This window comes from Nerophis ophidion, linkage group LG02 (assembly GCF_033978795.1).
Source record: "Nerophis ophidion isolate RoL-2023_Sa linkage group LG02, RoL_Noph_v1.0, whole genome shotgun sequence".
Lineage (NCBI taxonomy): Eukaryota > Metazoa > Chordata > Actinopteri > Syngnathiformes > Syngnathidae > Nerophis > Nerophis ophidion.
Genome location: NC_084612.1, coordinates 89095745 through 89111279, shown reverse-complemented (window position 1 = coordinate 89111279; position 15535 = coordinate 89095745). Strand labels below are relative to the sequence as shown.

Here is a 15535-nt window from a genome sequence, read left to right as displayed (position 1 = left end):
CATCTCCGGGTTGAGGAGGAGACCCTGCCCCAAGTGGAGGAGTTCAAGTACCTAGGAGTCTTGTTCACGAGTGGGGGAAGAGTGGATCGTGAGATCGACAGGCGGATCGGTGCGGCGTCTTCAGTAATGCGGACGTTGTACCGATCCGTTGTGGTGAAGAAGGAGCTGAGCCGGAAGGCAAAGCTCTCAATTTACCGGTCGATCTAAAGTCCCATCCTCACCTATGGTCATGAGCTTTGGGTTAGGACCGAAAGGGCAAGATCACGGGTACAAGCGGCCAAAATGAGTTTCCTCCGCCGGGTGGCGGGTCTCTCCCTTAGAGATAGGGTGAGAAGCTCTGCCATCCGGGAGGAACTCAAAATAAAGCCGCTGTTCCTCCACAACAAGACGAGCCAGATGAGGTGGTTCGAGCATCTGGACAGGATGCCACCCGAATGCCTCCCTAAGGAGGTGTTTAGGGCACGTCTGACTGGTAGGAGGCCACGGGGAATGCCTTGGGATCCCCCGGGAGGAGCTGGACAAAGTGGCTGGGAAGAGGGAAGTTTGGGCTTCCCTGCTTAAGCTGCTGCCCCCGCGACCCGACCTCGGATAAGCGGAAGAAGATGGGAAGGATGGATGGATACTCCTGAACCAAAGTATCAATATTTTGATTTGAGGATGGATATTGGAGAGTAGAGATCCGGTATGGATACATCAGTATCGACCCGCACACAAGAAGCCGTGTTTTGCCGTCATGTGACTCCGCTCGCCAATTTTCCCGCCTCTTCCAACAGCCGTCCTCCCTTCCTCTCCGCAGTCCATTCCCCGATCCCCAACCCGGCTTCATAAGCAAGCAGGGAACCCTAACGTGATCATTAGGACATAAAACCGCCTGATAAATGTTTCATAAGGACCGGGCCGGCCCCGCGCGGGACCGCCGCGCCGCCGCTCCGCCTCCATCAAACACGCCGCCGGAATACGATTGGAATTTTTTTTTTTTTTTTTTTTTTTTACGGCGGCTAAAAGGACCCGAGCCCCAATTCCCAGCATGGGCAACATTTGCAAAGTGCTCATGAGAGACGACGGCGGAATCAAATGAACTGCGCTCGGGAGAAAGAGCCGGTGAAGGGCCAATTAGAAGCCAGCTTTTCTCAGAGAAAAACCACAAAAAGAATCGCGTGAAAAATATTCGCCAGGCGTCATTAAACGCAGCAAAGTGACAATTAGCACGTCGGAGTCAAACTTTATAATCAAGAGGCAGACACACACACACACACACCGATACTGTAACTGTCATCGATATCAAACAAATAAGTTAAAGTACCAATGATAGTCACACACACACACTAGCTATGGTGAAATTTGTCCTCTGCATTTGATCCATTCCCTTGTCCACCCCCTGGGAGGTGAGAGGAGCAGTGAGCAGCAGCGGTGGCCACGCCCGGGAATCATTTTTTGTGATTTAACCCCCAATTCCAACCCTTGATGCTGAGTGCCAAGCAGGGAGGTAATGGCTCCCATTTTTACAGTCTTTGGTATGAATCGGCCGGGGTTTGAACTCACAACCTACCGATCTCAGGGCGGACACTCTAACCACTATATATATTTGTACAGTACATAAATACACACACACACACACATATATGTATATATATATATATATATATATATATATATATATATATATATATACACACATGTACATATACACACATATAAATATATATATATATATATATATATATGTATATATATATATATATAGGGCCAATTTAGTGTTGCCAATCAACCTATCCCCAGGTGTGTCCGTGTGAATGTGAGTGTGAATGTTGTCTGTCTGTCTGTGTTGGCCCTGCGATGAGGTGGCGACTTGTCCAGGGTGTACCCCGCCTTCCGCCTGATTGTAGCTGAGATAGGCGCCAGCGCCCCCCGCGACCCCGAAAGGGAATAAGCGGTAGAAAATGGATGGATATATATATATTTATATACATATATATATATATATATATTTGTGATGCGGGTGCGGATGAAATAATTGTCTATCCGCGCATCTCTAGTGTACATACATATATATGTATGTATTTATATGTATATACACACACATATATGTATATATATATATATATATATATATATATATATATATATATATATATATACATTCCAGTTATTAACATTTAATTATCAAGTGGATCAATAATAGTTTTTGAGAATATAATACATCTTGAAGTGATGTAGCCAAAGTAATTTAAAAAAAAAAATGGTTCTATTATGATTTATAATACCACATTATACATAGTGATACATATCGTCATCGCATGATTTTGTATATAGAATTTGGGCCTCGTCAGCCATCCCTGTCCAACACACACGTTCACCACGGAGCATCCTCACGTCATACAACTGAAATGATGGAATTTTAGATGCATAGCCCAGGATGTTGGAATTATTTTCACATTTTATCGGATGATTTTTTATTTATTTTTTTTAAATAGGTTTTAATTATTTGCATGCATGCTTTTTCCTCTCCTAGACCTGCAAGCTAGAGCAGGACTGGAGTGTTTGTCATCACGCGTAGTCATTACCCACACTCAATCTACTTTACTCCCCTTTTAATGACGTATTAATTACGCCGCGTTACGTACGTGTGTGTGCGTGTGTGTGTGTGTGTGTGTGTGTGTGTGTGTGTGTGCCTAGCACCACATGGCACTAGGAAGAATATTCATCCTTTACAACCTCGGGCGGCGAGTCACATTTCAATTTGCACGGCGCGAGAGAGCGCTCGTCTTGTTTGTCTGAGCCGCGCTAAAGACCGCGGGATGCGCCGGCTATTCCCCCCGCCATGTTTGCGACGCCGCGCCTCTCCCGCCAAACGTGACACGGGGCGGCTTCCCTGAGAGGCGGGGAGGGGGCCCGTTGGGCGCCGGAGGCCGCAGGCGTTTCACCGCGCGGTAAAAAGCAAGACGACCCGGATTCGATCAACCCCCCCCCCCCCCGTCTTACCTGCCTGCCGCGCTTTAACGGGGGAGAACATGCACGTTTAGCTTCGCCACTTTTGACACGGCTGTCTTTAAACAGGCTCCGCCTCCCAAGATGAACGCCGCTTCTGACCTTCGTTCACAGCTGAGATGTTATCGTTGATTACCGTGATTCCAGTCCGAGTCCAATTTGTGGCGAGTTGCGGACGCGTCGAGGCGCACACGCGGCGAAAACACTTTGTTTTACTAAAAAAAAAAAAAAATAATAATAATACAAACCCCGTTTCCATATGAGTTGGGAAATTGTGTTAGATGTAAATATAAACAGAATACAATGATTTGCAAATCACTACGAAGACAAAATATTTGATGGTCAAACTCATAAACTTCATTTTTTTGGGAAAATAATAATTAACTTAGAATTTCATGGCTGCAACACGTGCCAAAGTAGTTGGGAAAGGGCATGTTCACCACTGTGTTACATCACCTTTTCTTCTAACAACACTCAATAAACGTTTGGGAACTGAGGAAACTAATTGTTGAAGCTTTGAAAGTGGAATTCTTTCCCATTCTTGTTTTATGTAGAGCTTCAGTCGTTCAACAGTCCGGGGTCTCCACTGTCGTATTTTACGCTTCATAATGCGCCACACATTTTCCATGGGAGACAGGTCTGGACTGCAGGCGGGCCAGGAAAGTACCCGCACTCTTTTTTTCACAAAGCCACGCTGTTGTAACACGTGCTGAACGTGGCTTGGCATTGTCTTGCTGAAATAAGCAGGGGCGTCCATGAAAAAGATGGCACTTAGATGGCAGCATATGTTGTTCAAAAACCTGTATGTACCTTTCAGCATTAATGGTGCCTTCACAAATGTGTAAGTTACCCATGCCTTGGGCACTAATGCACCCCCATACCATCACACATGCTGGCTTTTGAACTTTGCGTCGATAACAGTCTGGATGGTTCGCTTCCCCCTTTGGTCCGGATGACGCGATGTTGAATATTTCCGAAAACAATTAGAAATGTGGACTCGTCAGACCACAGAACACTTTTGCACTTTGCATCAGTCCATATCAGATGATTTCAGGCCCAGAGAAGCCGGCGGCGTTTCTGGATGTTGTTGATAAATGGCTTTCGCTTTGCATAGTAGAGCTTTAACTTGCACTTACAGATGTAGCGACAAACTGTATTTAGTGACAGTGGTTTTATGAAGTGTTACTGAGCCCATGTGGTGATATCCTTTAGAGATTGATGTCGGTTTGTTATACAGTGTCGTCTGAAGGATCGAAGGTCACGGTCCTTCAATGTTGGTTTCCGGCCATGTCGCTTACGTGGAGTCATTTCTCCAGATTCTCTGAACCTTTTGATGATATTATGGAGCGTAGATGTTGAAATCCCTAAATTTCTTGCAATTGCACTTTGAGAAAGGTTGTTCTTAAACTGTTTGACTATTTGCTCACACAGTTGTGGACAAAGGGGTGTACCTCGCCCCATCCTTTCTTGTGAAAGACTGAGCATTTGTGAGGAAGCTGTTTTTATACCCAATCATGGCACCCACCTGTTCCCAATTAGCCTGCACACCTGTGGGACGTTCCAAATAAGTGTTTGATGAGCATTCCTCAACTTTATCAGTATTTATCGCCACCTTTCCCAACTTCTTTGTCACGTCCTGGCATCAAATTCTAAAGTTAATGATTATTTGCATCAAATATGTTGTCTTTGTAGCATATTCAACTGAATATGGGTTGGTTGAAAATCATTGTATTCTGTTTATATTTGCATCTAACACAATTTCCCAACTCATAAGGAAACGGGGGTTTGTAATAAAAAAAGATGCTTTTATTTGGATAAAAGAAAAGTGCGTGGCTCCCATCCTGCGACACACGTGCACAAACGCAAAGAGCGACACCTTGCTGCATGTTTTCTTCTCACGTTGCACACGTTCTAATTCCAGAGTCCCTCTGTTCCAAATCACAAGTTTTTTGTTTTTTTTTTCCGCCGTCTTTAGGACGGTAAAACAGGAAGTAACATTTATAATCAGATTTCTCACCCCCCCGCCCCCTCCCTCCTGCGCACGCAGCAAACAATATTGTGTTATTGGTGTAAAAACCCCCCCAAAAAACAGCGTCTTCTTTACAATGTGAGAAATATTCACAGAGTGTGTCGCGTGTATTAAAGAAAAAAGGAGCAGAGGAGTCACATTCACCAGTTTAAATAAACGCTGCGTTCAAGAACGCTGGGAAACGTGGAACTTTGCGAGGCGTTGCGGCAGACCCACAAAACAAATGCATATAAACGTATTTTCCCGACTATAAATATTTTTTTTTTCTCAAAAGTTAAATATATAAATAAAGGTGTTATACTTGGGGCAGCACGGTGGTCCAGGGGTTAGTGCATGTGCCTCACAATACGAAAGTCCTGAGGGTCCAAATTCAATTATAAACATGGACTCGTCGGACCACGGAACACTTTTACACTTTGTATGAGTCCATTTCAGATGAACTCGGGGCCCTGCGAGGCCGGCGGCGTTTCTGGGTGTTGTTGATACGTCGCTTTGGCTTCGCATGGTGGAGTTTTAACTTGCACTTGCAGATGTAGCGACCGACTGTTGTTGCTGATAGTGGTTTTCTGAAGTGTTCCTGAGCCCATGTGGTGATATCCTTTACACTTTTTGATGTGGTACCGCCTGGGGGCTCGAAGGTGACGGCCTTGCCGGTTTACTTTCAGTGATTTCTCCAGATTGTGTGAACCTTTTGATGATATTACGGACCGTAGGTGGTGGAATCCCTAAATTCCTTGCAATGGCTCGTTGAGAAATGTGGTTCTTGAACACGTTTGTTGACAAAGTGGTGACCCTCGCCCTGTTTGTGAATGACTGAGCATTTTACGGAACCTGTGTTTACACCCAATCATGGCACCCACCTGTTCCCAATTAGCCTGTTCACCTGCGGGATGTTCCAAATAAGTGTTTGATGAGCATTCCTCAACTTTCTCAGTCTTTTTTGCCACACGTGCCGTCTTTTTTGAAACATTTTACAGGCATCAAATTCCAAATGAGCCAATATTTACAAAAAGTAACAAAGTTTACCAGTTCGAATGATAAATATATTGTCTTTGCAGTCTATTCAACTGAATATAAGGATTAGGAAATCATTGTATTTTGTTTTTATTTACACAACGTGCCAACTTCACTGGTTTTGTACATGAAAACAAGAGACAGTAACGTCTTTCCCCATGAAGAAAAAAAAAAACAACAACAAAGTTTTATATTCAGGGGAATACGAGAGATGGAGGTGTTGTTAAGGTGCGTTCAAGGGCCGGTGAAAAGAGTAGGATGCCACAACGCCCACTAGAATGAAATAAATAATAATACATTTTAATTGCTCAATTTTATGTGGTAAAGTACAAACCGATATTCAAAACAATAAAAGCTTGGACATTAAAAGATTTTTAAACACTATCAGTGAAGCATAAGAAACACAAAACATGCCAAATAGTGGCTCTGTTTATTTAAAAAAAAAAAAAAAAAAAAAAAAAAAAACTTGGTTAAAATATTTCAGTGTGTTTATAAGTACTTTTTGAGCACATCTGACAATACCACTGTGGAGGGGGGGACGTGGTCTGTGGGCCTGCCGGGTGTAAGGATCGGCCTCGAAGCCAGCAGCAGGTGAGTAGATTGCCCAGCTGGGATTTGTTATCTAATCTAATCCGCCCTTATTAGCAGCAGCCGGGGCGAGACATGTGGGGGGAGTTGGAGTTGGAGTGAGACACACCCCCAAAGACAAACCATATTGCTGGGAAGCAAGCCACCACCGGGTGTTCATGCAAATAAAATAATCCATTCAAACTGTCTACCGGGCTCCCGAAGTTAGGAGAACCCACAACAAAAGGGAAACCTCACAACCACTTTAATAGCGATAACCGCGCTATTGCATTTTCATACCGTTACATCCCTAGGGAGTCCGACAGGCCGACTCACGTCAACATAAGAGGTTGTCGGCCGAAACACACACAAAAAATACGGGCTCGTGAAGAACTTTTCAAACTACAGCAGTTTGTTGACATGTTTTGATGCAGCGTAGTTAAAGTTCCATGAAGTGGAAAAACATGTCGACATAAACAGGTTGAACGATAAATGGGACGGTGGTAAACTGCGGTAAAGTGGTATTAGCCTTTTTTTTAAATGAAATGATCGTAAACCTGTGGTGGATTACACCGATAAACTCACCGACCAAGCTGGCAAAGCAGCTAACATGCTAACGTGAAAACAAGAGACCGTAACGTCTTTCTCCATTAACGGGTTGGCGTTTTAGAAAACGGTTCTCGGTAGGATTCAGGTCGGTTGTACAATCCCGATACTGGTAATCAAATTGTTCAGTGACTACCTCCAGTCAAGACACTAGCAAGCTACTAGATAGCTATTAGCTAGTAGTAGCTAACGTGAAAACAAGAGAACGTAACGTCTTTCTCTATTAACGGGTTGGCATTTTAGAAACGGTTCTCAGTAGGATTCAGTTCGGTTGTACAATCCCGATACTGGTAATCAAATTGTTCAGTGACTACCTCCAGTCAAGACACTAGCTAGCTACTAGATAGTTATTAGCTAGCTACTAGCTATCTACTAGCTAGTTATTAGCTAGTAGTAGCTAACGTGAAAACAAGTGAACATAACGTCTTTCTCCATTAACGGGTTGGCATTTTAGAAACGGTTCTCAGTAGGATTCAGTTCGGTTGTACAATCCCGATACTGGTAATCAAATTGTTCATTGACTACCTCCAGTCAAGATACTAGCTAGCTACTAGATAGCTATTCGCTAGCTACTAGCTATCTACTAGCTAGCTAATAGCTACTAGATAGCTATTAGCTGGCTGCTAGCTATCTACTAGCTAGCTACTAGCTATATACTAGCTAGCTATTAGCTATTAGTAGCTAACGTGAAAACAAGAGAACATAACATCTTTCTCTATTAACGGGTTGGCGTTTTAGAAACGGTTCTCGGTAGGATTCAGTTTGGTTGTACTGGTAATCAAATTGTTCAGTGACTACCTCCAGTCAAGACACTAGTTAGCTACTAGATAGTTATTAGCTAACTACTAGCAATCTACTAGCTAGCAACTAGCTAGCTATTAGCTAGTAGTAGCTAACGTGAAAACAAGGCGAACATAAAGTCTTTCTCTATTAACGGGTTGGCATTTTAGAAACGGTTCTCGGTAGGATTCAGTTCGGTTGTACAATCCCGATACTGGTAATCAAATTGTTCAGTGACTACCTCCAGTCAAAATACTAGCTAGCTAATAGATAGCTATTAGCTGGCTACTAGCTATCTACTAGCTAGCTTTTATTTAGTAGTAGCTAACGTGAAAACAAGAGAACATAACATCTTTCTCCATTAATGGGTTGGCGTTTTAGAAACGGTTCTCAGTAGGATTCAGTTCGGTTGTACAATCCCGATACCGGTAATCAAATTGTTCAGAGACTACCTCCAGTCAAGATACTAGTTAGCTACTAGATAGTTATTAGCTAACTACCAGCGATCTACTAGTTAGCTACTAGCTAGCTATTAGATAGTAGTAGCTAACATGAAAACAAGAGACCGTAACTTATTTCTCCATTAATGGGTTGCCCTATTAGAGACGGTTTTCGGTAGGATTCACTTAGGTTGTACAATCCCGATACTGGTAGTCAAATTGTTCATAGAATACCTCCAGTCAAGATACTAACTAGTAGCTAGCTATTAGCTACTTAGTATCTAGTAACCAGTTAGCTATTAGCTAGCTAGTAATTTGACAGGAGGTATTCACTGAACAATTTGATTACCAGTATCGGGATTGTACAACCTAATGGAATCCTACCGAGAACCGTTTCTAATAGGGCAACCCGTTAATGGAGAAAGAGGTTACGTTCTCTGGTTTTCATGTTAGCTACCACTAGCTACTAGCTACTTACAAGCTAGTAACTGTATCGCTATTAGTTAGCTCGAATCTTGACTGGAAGTATTCACTGAACAATTTGATTACCAGTATCGGGATTGTACAACCGAACTGAATCCTACCGAGAACCGTTTCTAAAACGCCAACCTGTTAATGGAGAAAGACGTTACGGTCTCTTGTTTTCACGTTAGCTACTACTAGCTACTAGCTAGCTACCTACTAGCTAGTAACTGGATAGCCATTAGCTAGCTAATATGTTGACTGGAGGTAGTCACTGAACAATTTGATTACCAGTATCGGGATTGTACAACCGAACTGAATCCTACCGAGAACCGTTTCTAAAACGCCAACCTGTTAATGGAGAAAGACGTTACGGTCTCTTGTTTTCACGTTAGCTACTACTAGCTACTAGCTAGCTACCTACTAGCTAGTAACTGGATAGCCATTAGCTAGCTAATATGTTGACTGGAGGTAGTCACTGAACAATTTGATTACCAGTATCGGGATTGTACAACCGAACTGAATCCTACCGAGAACCGTTTCTAAAACGCCAACCCGTTAATGGAGAAAGACGTTACGGTCTCTTGTTTTCACGTTAGCTACTACTAGCTAATAGCTATCTACTAGTAGCTAGCTATGCTCTAAAGCTTAGCTTCAATGTTTACCGCTCAACATACCGTATTTCCTTGAATTGCAGCAGGGCATATAGTATGCGCCTGCCTTGAATTACTGCCGGGTCAAACTCGCTTCGCAAAATACTTAGCGCATGCTTAGTATTACTCATGACGTCACGAGTGACACTTTCCCTGTCATCATTTTCGGTCATTAGAAATCGCATAAAGGGAAGAAGATTAAGAGCTATTCAGTAGGATTTAAGGTCCGAGCTTACATCACACTCACATTTTTTACTGCATGCCTTTGGTAAGTGCCGGAGTGAGAAGAGGTTTTAAAATAATTAGCGCATGCTTACTTTTACCGCATGCCTTTGGTAAGCGCAGGAGTGAGAAGAGGTTTTAAATGTATTAGCGCCCCGGCGGCAATTCAAGGAAATACGGTACTTTATTTTTCAATGGCAGTACGGTACCGGTTTTGATTAATCAGTACCGCCACCGGACACTTATTGACACCTATGTGAAGTGAAGTGAATTATATTTATATAGCGCTTTTCTCAGGTGACTCAAAGCGCTTTACGTAGTGAAACCCAATATCTAAGTTACATTTAAACCAGTGTGGGTGGCACTGGGAGCAGGTGGGTAAAGTGTCTTGCCCAAGGACACAACGGCAGTGACTAGGATGGCGGAAGCGGGAATCGAACCTGCAACCCTCAAGTTGCTGGCACGGCCACTCTACCAACCCTATACACTTGGCCAGCCGCGTTTGCTAGCTCGTTAGCGCCGCTAATAAGCCGTCGCGACGGGAAAAAAGGACAGACTTTGTCCCGACACGGCGATCACAGTGTTTCCGCGTTTTTAATCCGACATTCAAAGACGGCGTTGTTTTATTTCGCCGCGTGACGGACACTTGTGAAGTGGCGAGGCGGCACGGGCGCTCGCAAACAGTCAAACAAAAACGCGGGCGAGAGCAGAGCGCCGGCATTAAAATTCAGAAGATAATTGCATCCGCTCGCACCCCCAGCCTGTTGAGAAAGTGCTACGTTTAATAGTCTCTATAAAGAAAATAGCTTTTTATCTCGCTCTCATTTTCATTAATTCCTAATTGGGGTGGGGGGTTGTCTGTTATTATTTCTTAGATTAAAATAAACATCGCCCATCCCGTGTTCAAACCCATCACACTACACGCCTGCGATAAGGACTTCATGCCTCTGTGGATAAATAAACAATTTCATCTCCACTGGTGGAATTAAGTTGCTTACAGCCTTAAGCTAAGACGCTCTCATTTATATTTATTTATATTTCCCTCCGAAGACTTAAAAGCACGTTGCGGCTTTGGCAAATTAAGTTCACCCTCTTCTATTTTTTTTTTCCCCCCCTTTTCTTTTTTGACCTGCTTTATATGTATATCTTTAATTAGTGTCTTGTTTAGCTTAAACTGACTGATTATCGCGCAGTCGTGACCTAATTACCGCGCTGGCTTTCCCGGCGCCCCGAGGAGCTCGCCAAAGTTACCTTAAAAACTTGTGTAATCATTAGCAACGAGCCTTGCTTAATCCCCGTAAGCGTGCACTTAAACGGCTGAAACGCGCCCCCGCTGACGGCTTGGTCGGCCGCCGCCGCGTGTGAAGGGGTTTTCTGAGCTCCGGGAAGAATGTGCAGCTGTGACTTCGCTTTGTTGTTCTTCGCTCCGTCTTCACATTCTTGCGCTTACAAGTGCTTCGGAATCCGCATTAGACAATAAATGAAGGATTAACTGGAGAGCATTGGTGGTTCCCCACCCGCAGTTCAAACCCCGGCCAAGCAACCCTGAGTTAACCGGCGGGAAAACACCGGGGAGATTCTGTAAAGTTTTGCTTCCTACCTGAAGAAGGAGACGAAGGATGCGGGCTGTCGTCCTGGACGCTTCCCGTCTGCGAGTGGCCGCCTCCGGCCCCGCTCTCCTCCGTCACGTTGGAGGAGCCCGGCGTGGTGGAGCGGCTGATGGACTGGGACTCGGGGTCGCTGGCCGAGCCGCGGCGTTCGTCCACGCTCTGTTGCTGGAGCGCCTCCTCCGTGTTTCTGCGGTCCTTGCCGTGGACGCGAGAGTGGACCACCATCTGGTGGTAGGTTCTGAAAACCCGGCCGCAGTCGGGGCATTCGGAGGGCTTCTCTTTCAGGTTTGAGAGGCCGTAGTCCATGTGGGGGTTTCCCAGGGTGGGAGTGTCGGAACCGATGTGGTGAGGCATCAAGTCGAAGCCTCTAGCGTCGTCCTTCATGGATATCATGGCGGCGCTGGCGGCCTTGGAGCCCTGCAAAGCTTCAGAGAACTGCTTCTTAGAGCCATCGGTGGAAGCCATGAGGGCATAGTCTTGTTTCTCCTTGGAGTAGGACGCCATGGCGCCGTTCATGTCGTCTTCCTGCCCCGGCGTGGTGTGTTGCTGCGGCTCCTTGGGCATGAAAGCCCGGTCCATAGCCATGCCACGGGCCATGATCTGCCAAGCCTGGTAGCTGTTGAGGGAATCCATCTCTGCCACCTTGGCGGCGGCCTGCAAGCGTTCCATGCAGCTCGACTTGAGAGGCGGAACGAGGTTGAGGCAACCCAGGAGGGAACGCTTCTCGTTCTCGCCCAACCCGTGACCGATACCCGCCGCCATGGGTCCCAGTAGCTTCCCAAGCATTTCCTTTTCCTTCATGGCGATCCCGGCTTTGGCCAGCATCTGATGCTGCTCGCTCAAGCCCTGTTTGTCCGGGGAAAGGAAGCCTCCCTGGAGACAGGAGATGTAGCGGGAATAAAGGCTAGCGTGGGCTTCTTGAGCCAGGCTGCTCATGCTGTTAATGGACACCATGTCCTGCTCGCTGGGCTGCGGCGGCTTGCTCTTGATGGCCAACTTGTTGAGATGGACCTTCATGTGATTCTTGAGGAACCAAGGTTCTTTGAAGCGGCGCCCACATATTTGACAGCAGTGCTCAAAGGAGTCCTTATGCTTGCGCATGTGACCCTTGAGAAACCAGGCCTGGCTGAACACCTGGCCGCACACGTCACAGCGGAATTCTGTGGCCACCTGTGTGCCGCCGGCTCCACCAGCACCCTGACCCTGCGTGGTCTCTGCGGTTATGTGGGCCTTCTCTACGTGACTGATCAGATCTTCTTCATGGGAGGCGGCAAACTCGCACAGCGTACATTTGTACGGCTTGTGGAGGATGCGGATGTGGCGGTCCAGCTCCTCGCGTTTCTTGAACTTCCCTTTGCAGAACGTGCAGCGGAACCCTGTGGCCGGGTTAAGGGACTGCTCGTCCTGGGCGGCGGTCGGCTTGGGGGAAGACGAGGGCTGGGCTACGGTTTCTGGTGTGATGAGGCCCGATGGCGGCGGGAGGCCACAGGCCGAGCCCAGCGGCGGCTGGAGGCTGTTGGCGCTGTTGCTGTTGAGACTCAGGTGTGGGGTCTGGGGGTTTTGGAGGAGGCTGGCGCTCCCTCTCATCTGCTTATCCCTCAGGATGGCTCGCTCTTCCAGCTCATGGAGCAGCCGGTTCTCTTCACGGACCCGGCCACGACCTTTGCCCAGGTTGCCCAGCTTGTGGGTGCGTAGGTGAATCTTTAAGTTGCCCTTCTGAGCCGCCCGGTGGTCGCAGTAGGGACACTTGAAGGGCTTCTCGCCGGTGTGCGTGCGCATGTGCAGTGACAGGATGCTGTTGAAGCGGAAGCGTTTGCCGCATAGTGGGCAGGGGTACTTCCTGTTCTTGCGGGCGTCATCTTCAATATCATTCATCTGCGACATGATGCCCAGGTTCTGGCCATTGAGGAACTGCTGCAGGTCCACACGGCCGTTCAAGCCGCTCAACGCTCCGGCGTCCATGTCGCGGTTGAGCTGATTGGCTAAGAGCGCCATCTGACTGCTGATTGGCTGACTGGCGAGGGCGGCGTGGTGGCTCTTCTCGTCCAACGGTGTGGCCGCCTTCTCCTCGGGAATCTGCTGCTGGCGGTGAAGGTCGGGGAAGGCGTGGCCCAACTGGGCGGTGAGCTGGTGAAGCTTCTGACTGATTGGGTAGCGGCCGTTCAGCACCGCGCTGCTCAGGTGGGCTTCGGTGTCGGGCACCGATGACGACATACCAAGGCACAAGCTCGAGTCCTCCATCCTGCCGCACACACAAGAAGAAGAAGAAGGTGCTAAAGTACGGAGGAAACATTCTGACCAGGTGAATAAATGACCAAAAACGGGGACTTCAACTTCATATCAAACTCTAAGCTAACAAATAAATGATGTGCATTCAAATAAAATATTTCTTAAATATGTATCAGGATAACAATAAAATTACATTTGGGGTCTTTTAAGTTAACTTGAACTACACAAGCCTGTGATAAGTAGTGAGTAACCCAAATAACCTGTTCGGCCCACCCGGGAATAAATTGTAATCCATGCGGCCCCTGAGCTAAAATGATGTCTTATGTTGTGCTGAAATAAATACTTTCTAGCTAAAGTAGTAATAAATAATAATAATGATCATGATTTTGTTTTCTAAAATAAACTGTCAATAAAATTCAATTGGAAAATAAAATATAGCTTCACCAATTTGGTCATATTTTTTTGCGCTTAAGAAACTTCCCTATGAATTTAATTACTGCTTTATTTTGTTTTTGCTCAATTCTAGACGGACTTAAAGTTTTATTGTTTTCTCTATACACCGAGGCAAAGTCATTGTGTTCCTCATGATGTTTTTGAAACCGCACCAATTTTTTTCCTCAGAATTGTCAACTAGATTTTCCTCCATGCGGCCCCTGAGCTGAAATGAGTTGGACACCCCTGAAATACACTTGAAAACAGATGAAAAAAAAACAAAAAATACAAAATTTTAACAAACTATATAGTGCTGAAATAAATAATTTATAATCAGAGTAGCAATAAATGATAATAATCATGATTTTTTTCTTTAAAAAGCTGTCAATAAAATATAAGTGCAAAGGAAAATATAGCTTCATCAATTTAGTCATATTTTTTGTGCTTAAAAAAACTTCTCTATGGTATTAGTGCCACACTTCTCCTGTTTGTTGTATTTTTAAGTTATCATGCCATGATTTTTCCTCCATTCGGCCCCTGAACTAAAATCAGCCTGACACCCCCTTATATTGACTCAAAAACGGATAGAAAAAAAATTACATTATTATTAAAACTAATGCCATGTCAGATTAGGACACAACAGACTGAATAAGACACCTTAAAATTGTTTTAAGTACACATTAGCGGATGGCAAGTACAGGAAGTAGAACAGGAAGACACCTATATGAAATACAAAACATATTAGGAGTGGGAAGAACTGTAAGGGGGAGCACAGAAGAGGAAGTAATCTAATTATGTGTCAGATTAGGACACAACCGACTGAATAAGACAAAAAAAAACGATAAACATTATTATTAAAACTATGTTGTACCGAAATAATTTCTAACTAAAGTAGTATTAAATAATAATAATCATGAATAGTTTCTTAAATAAACTGTCAATAAATTTCAGTGCAAATGAAAATATAGCTTCACCAAATTAGTCATATTTTTTGCACTTGAGAAATGTATCTATCTGACTTTAGCGCCACACTTCATCTGTTCGATATTGTCATTACTGCCACCAGTGGTGGAAAAATGATTAGACGTTGTCGTAGTTGTATTTTTAAGTTATCATCCCAGGATTTATGCTGTTCGACCCACGTGGGAATAGACTTTCCTCCATGCGGCCTCTGAGCTAAAATGAGTTTGACATACCTGATATTGACTCAAAAACAAATGAAATATTTTCTACAAAAATCTTCAACTATGTTGTGATAAAAATAACTAATTTCTAAGTTTCTTAAATAAACTGTCAATGACATTTAAGTGCAAATTAAAATATAGCTCCACCAATTTGGTCATATTTTTTGGCGCTTAAAAATGTCTTTATTACTTTAGTGCCACACTTCTTCTCTTAGATCTTGTCATTACTGCCATCAGTGGTGGAAAAATCATCAAAAGTTGTCATAGTTGTATTTTTAAGTTATCATGCCATGATTTAACCCGTTCGGCCCACGTGGGA

At 44.8% G+C, this 15535-nt stretch overlaps 1 protein-coding gene across 3 annotated transcripts in view; it reads right to left on the bottom strand.

Annotated features, from left to right (window-relative positions):
* Nucleotides 1–15535, bottom strand: part of znf536 (zinc finger protein 536) — a 650381-nt gene that overhangs the window by 298240 nt on the left and 336606 nt on the right. For all 3 annotated transcript variants that reach the window (XM_061893538.1, XM_061893539.1, XM_061893540.1), the window contains one exon: nt 11362–13613. In XM_061893538.1, the coding sequence (XP_061749522.1) occupies nt 11362–13612 (2251 nt within the window). In that variant the 5' untranslated portion in view covers nt 13613. The remainder of the gene's footprint in view (nt 1–11361; nt 13614–15535) is intronic.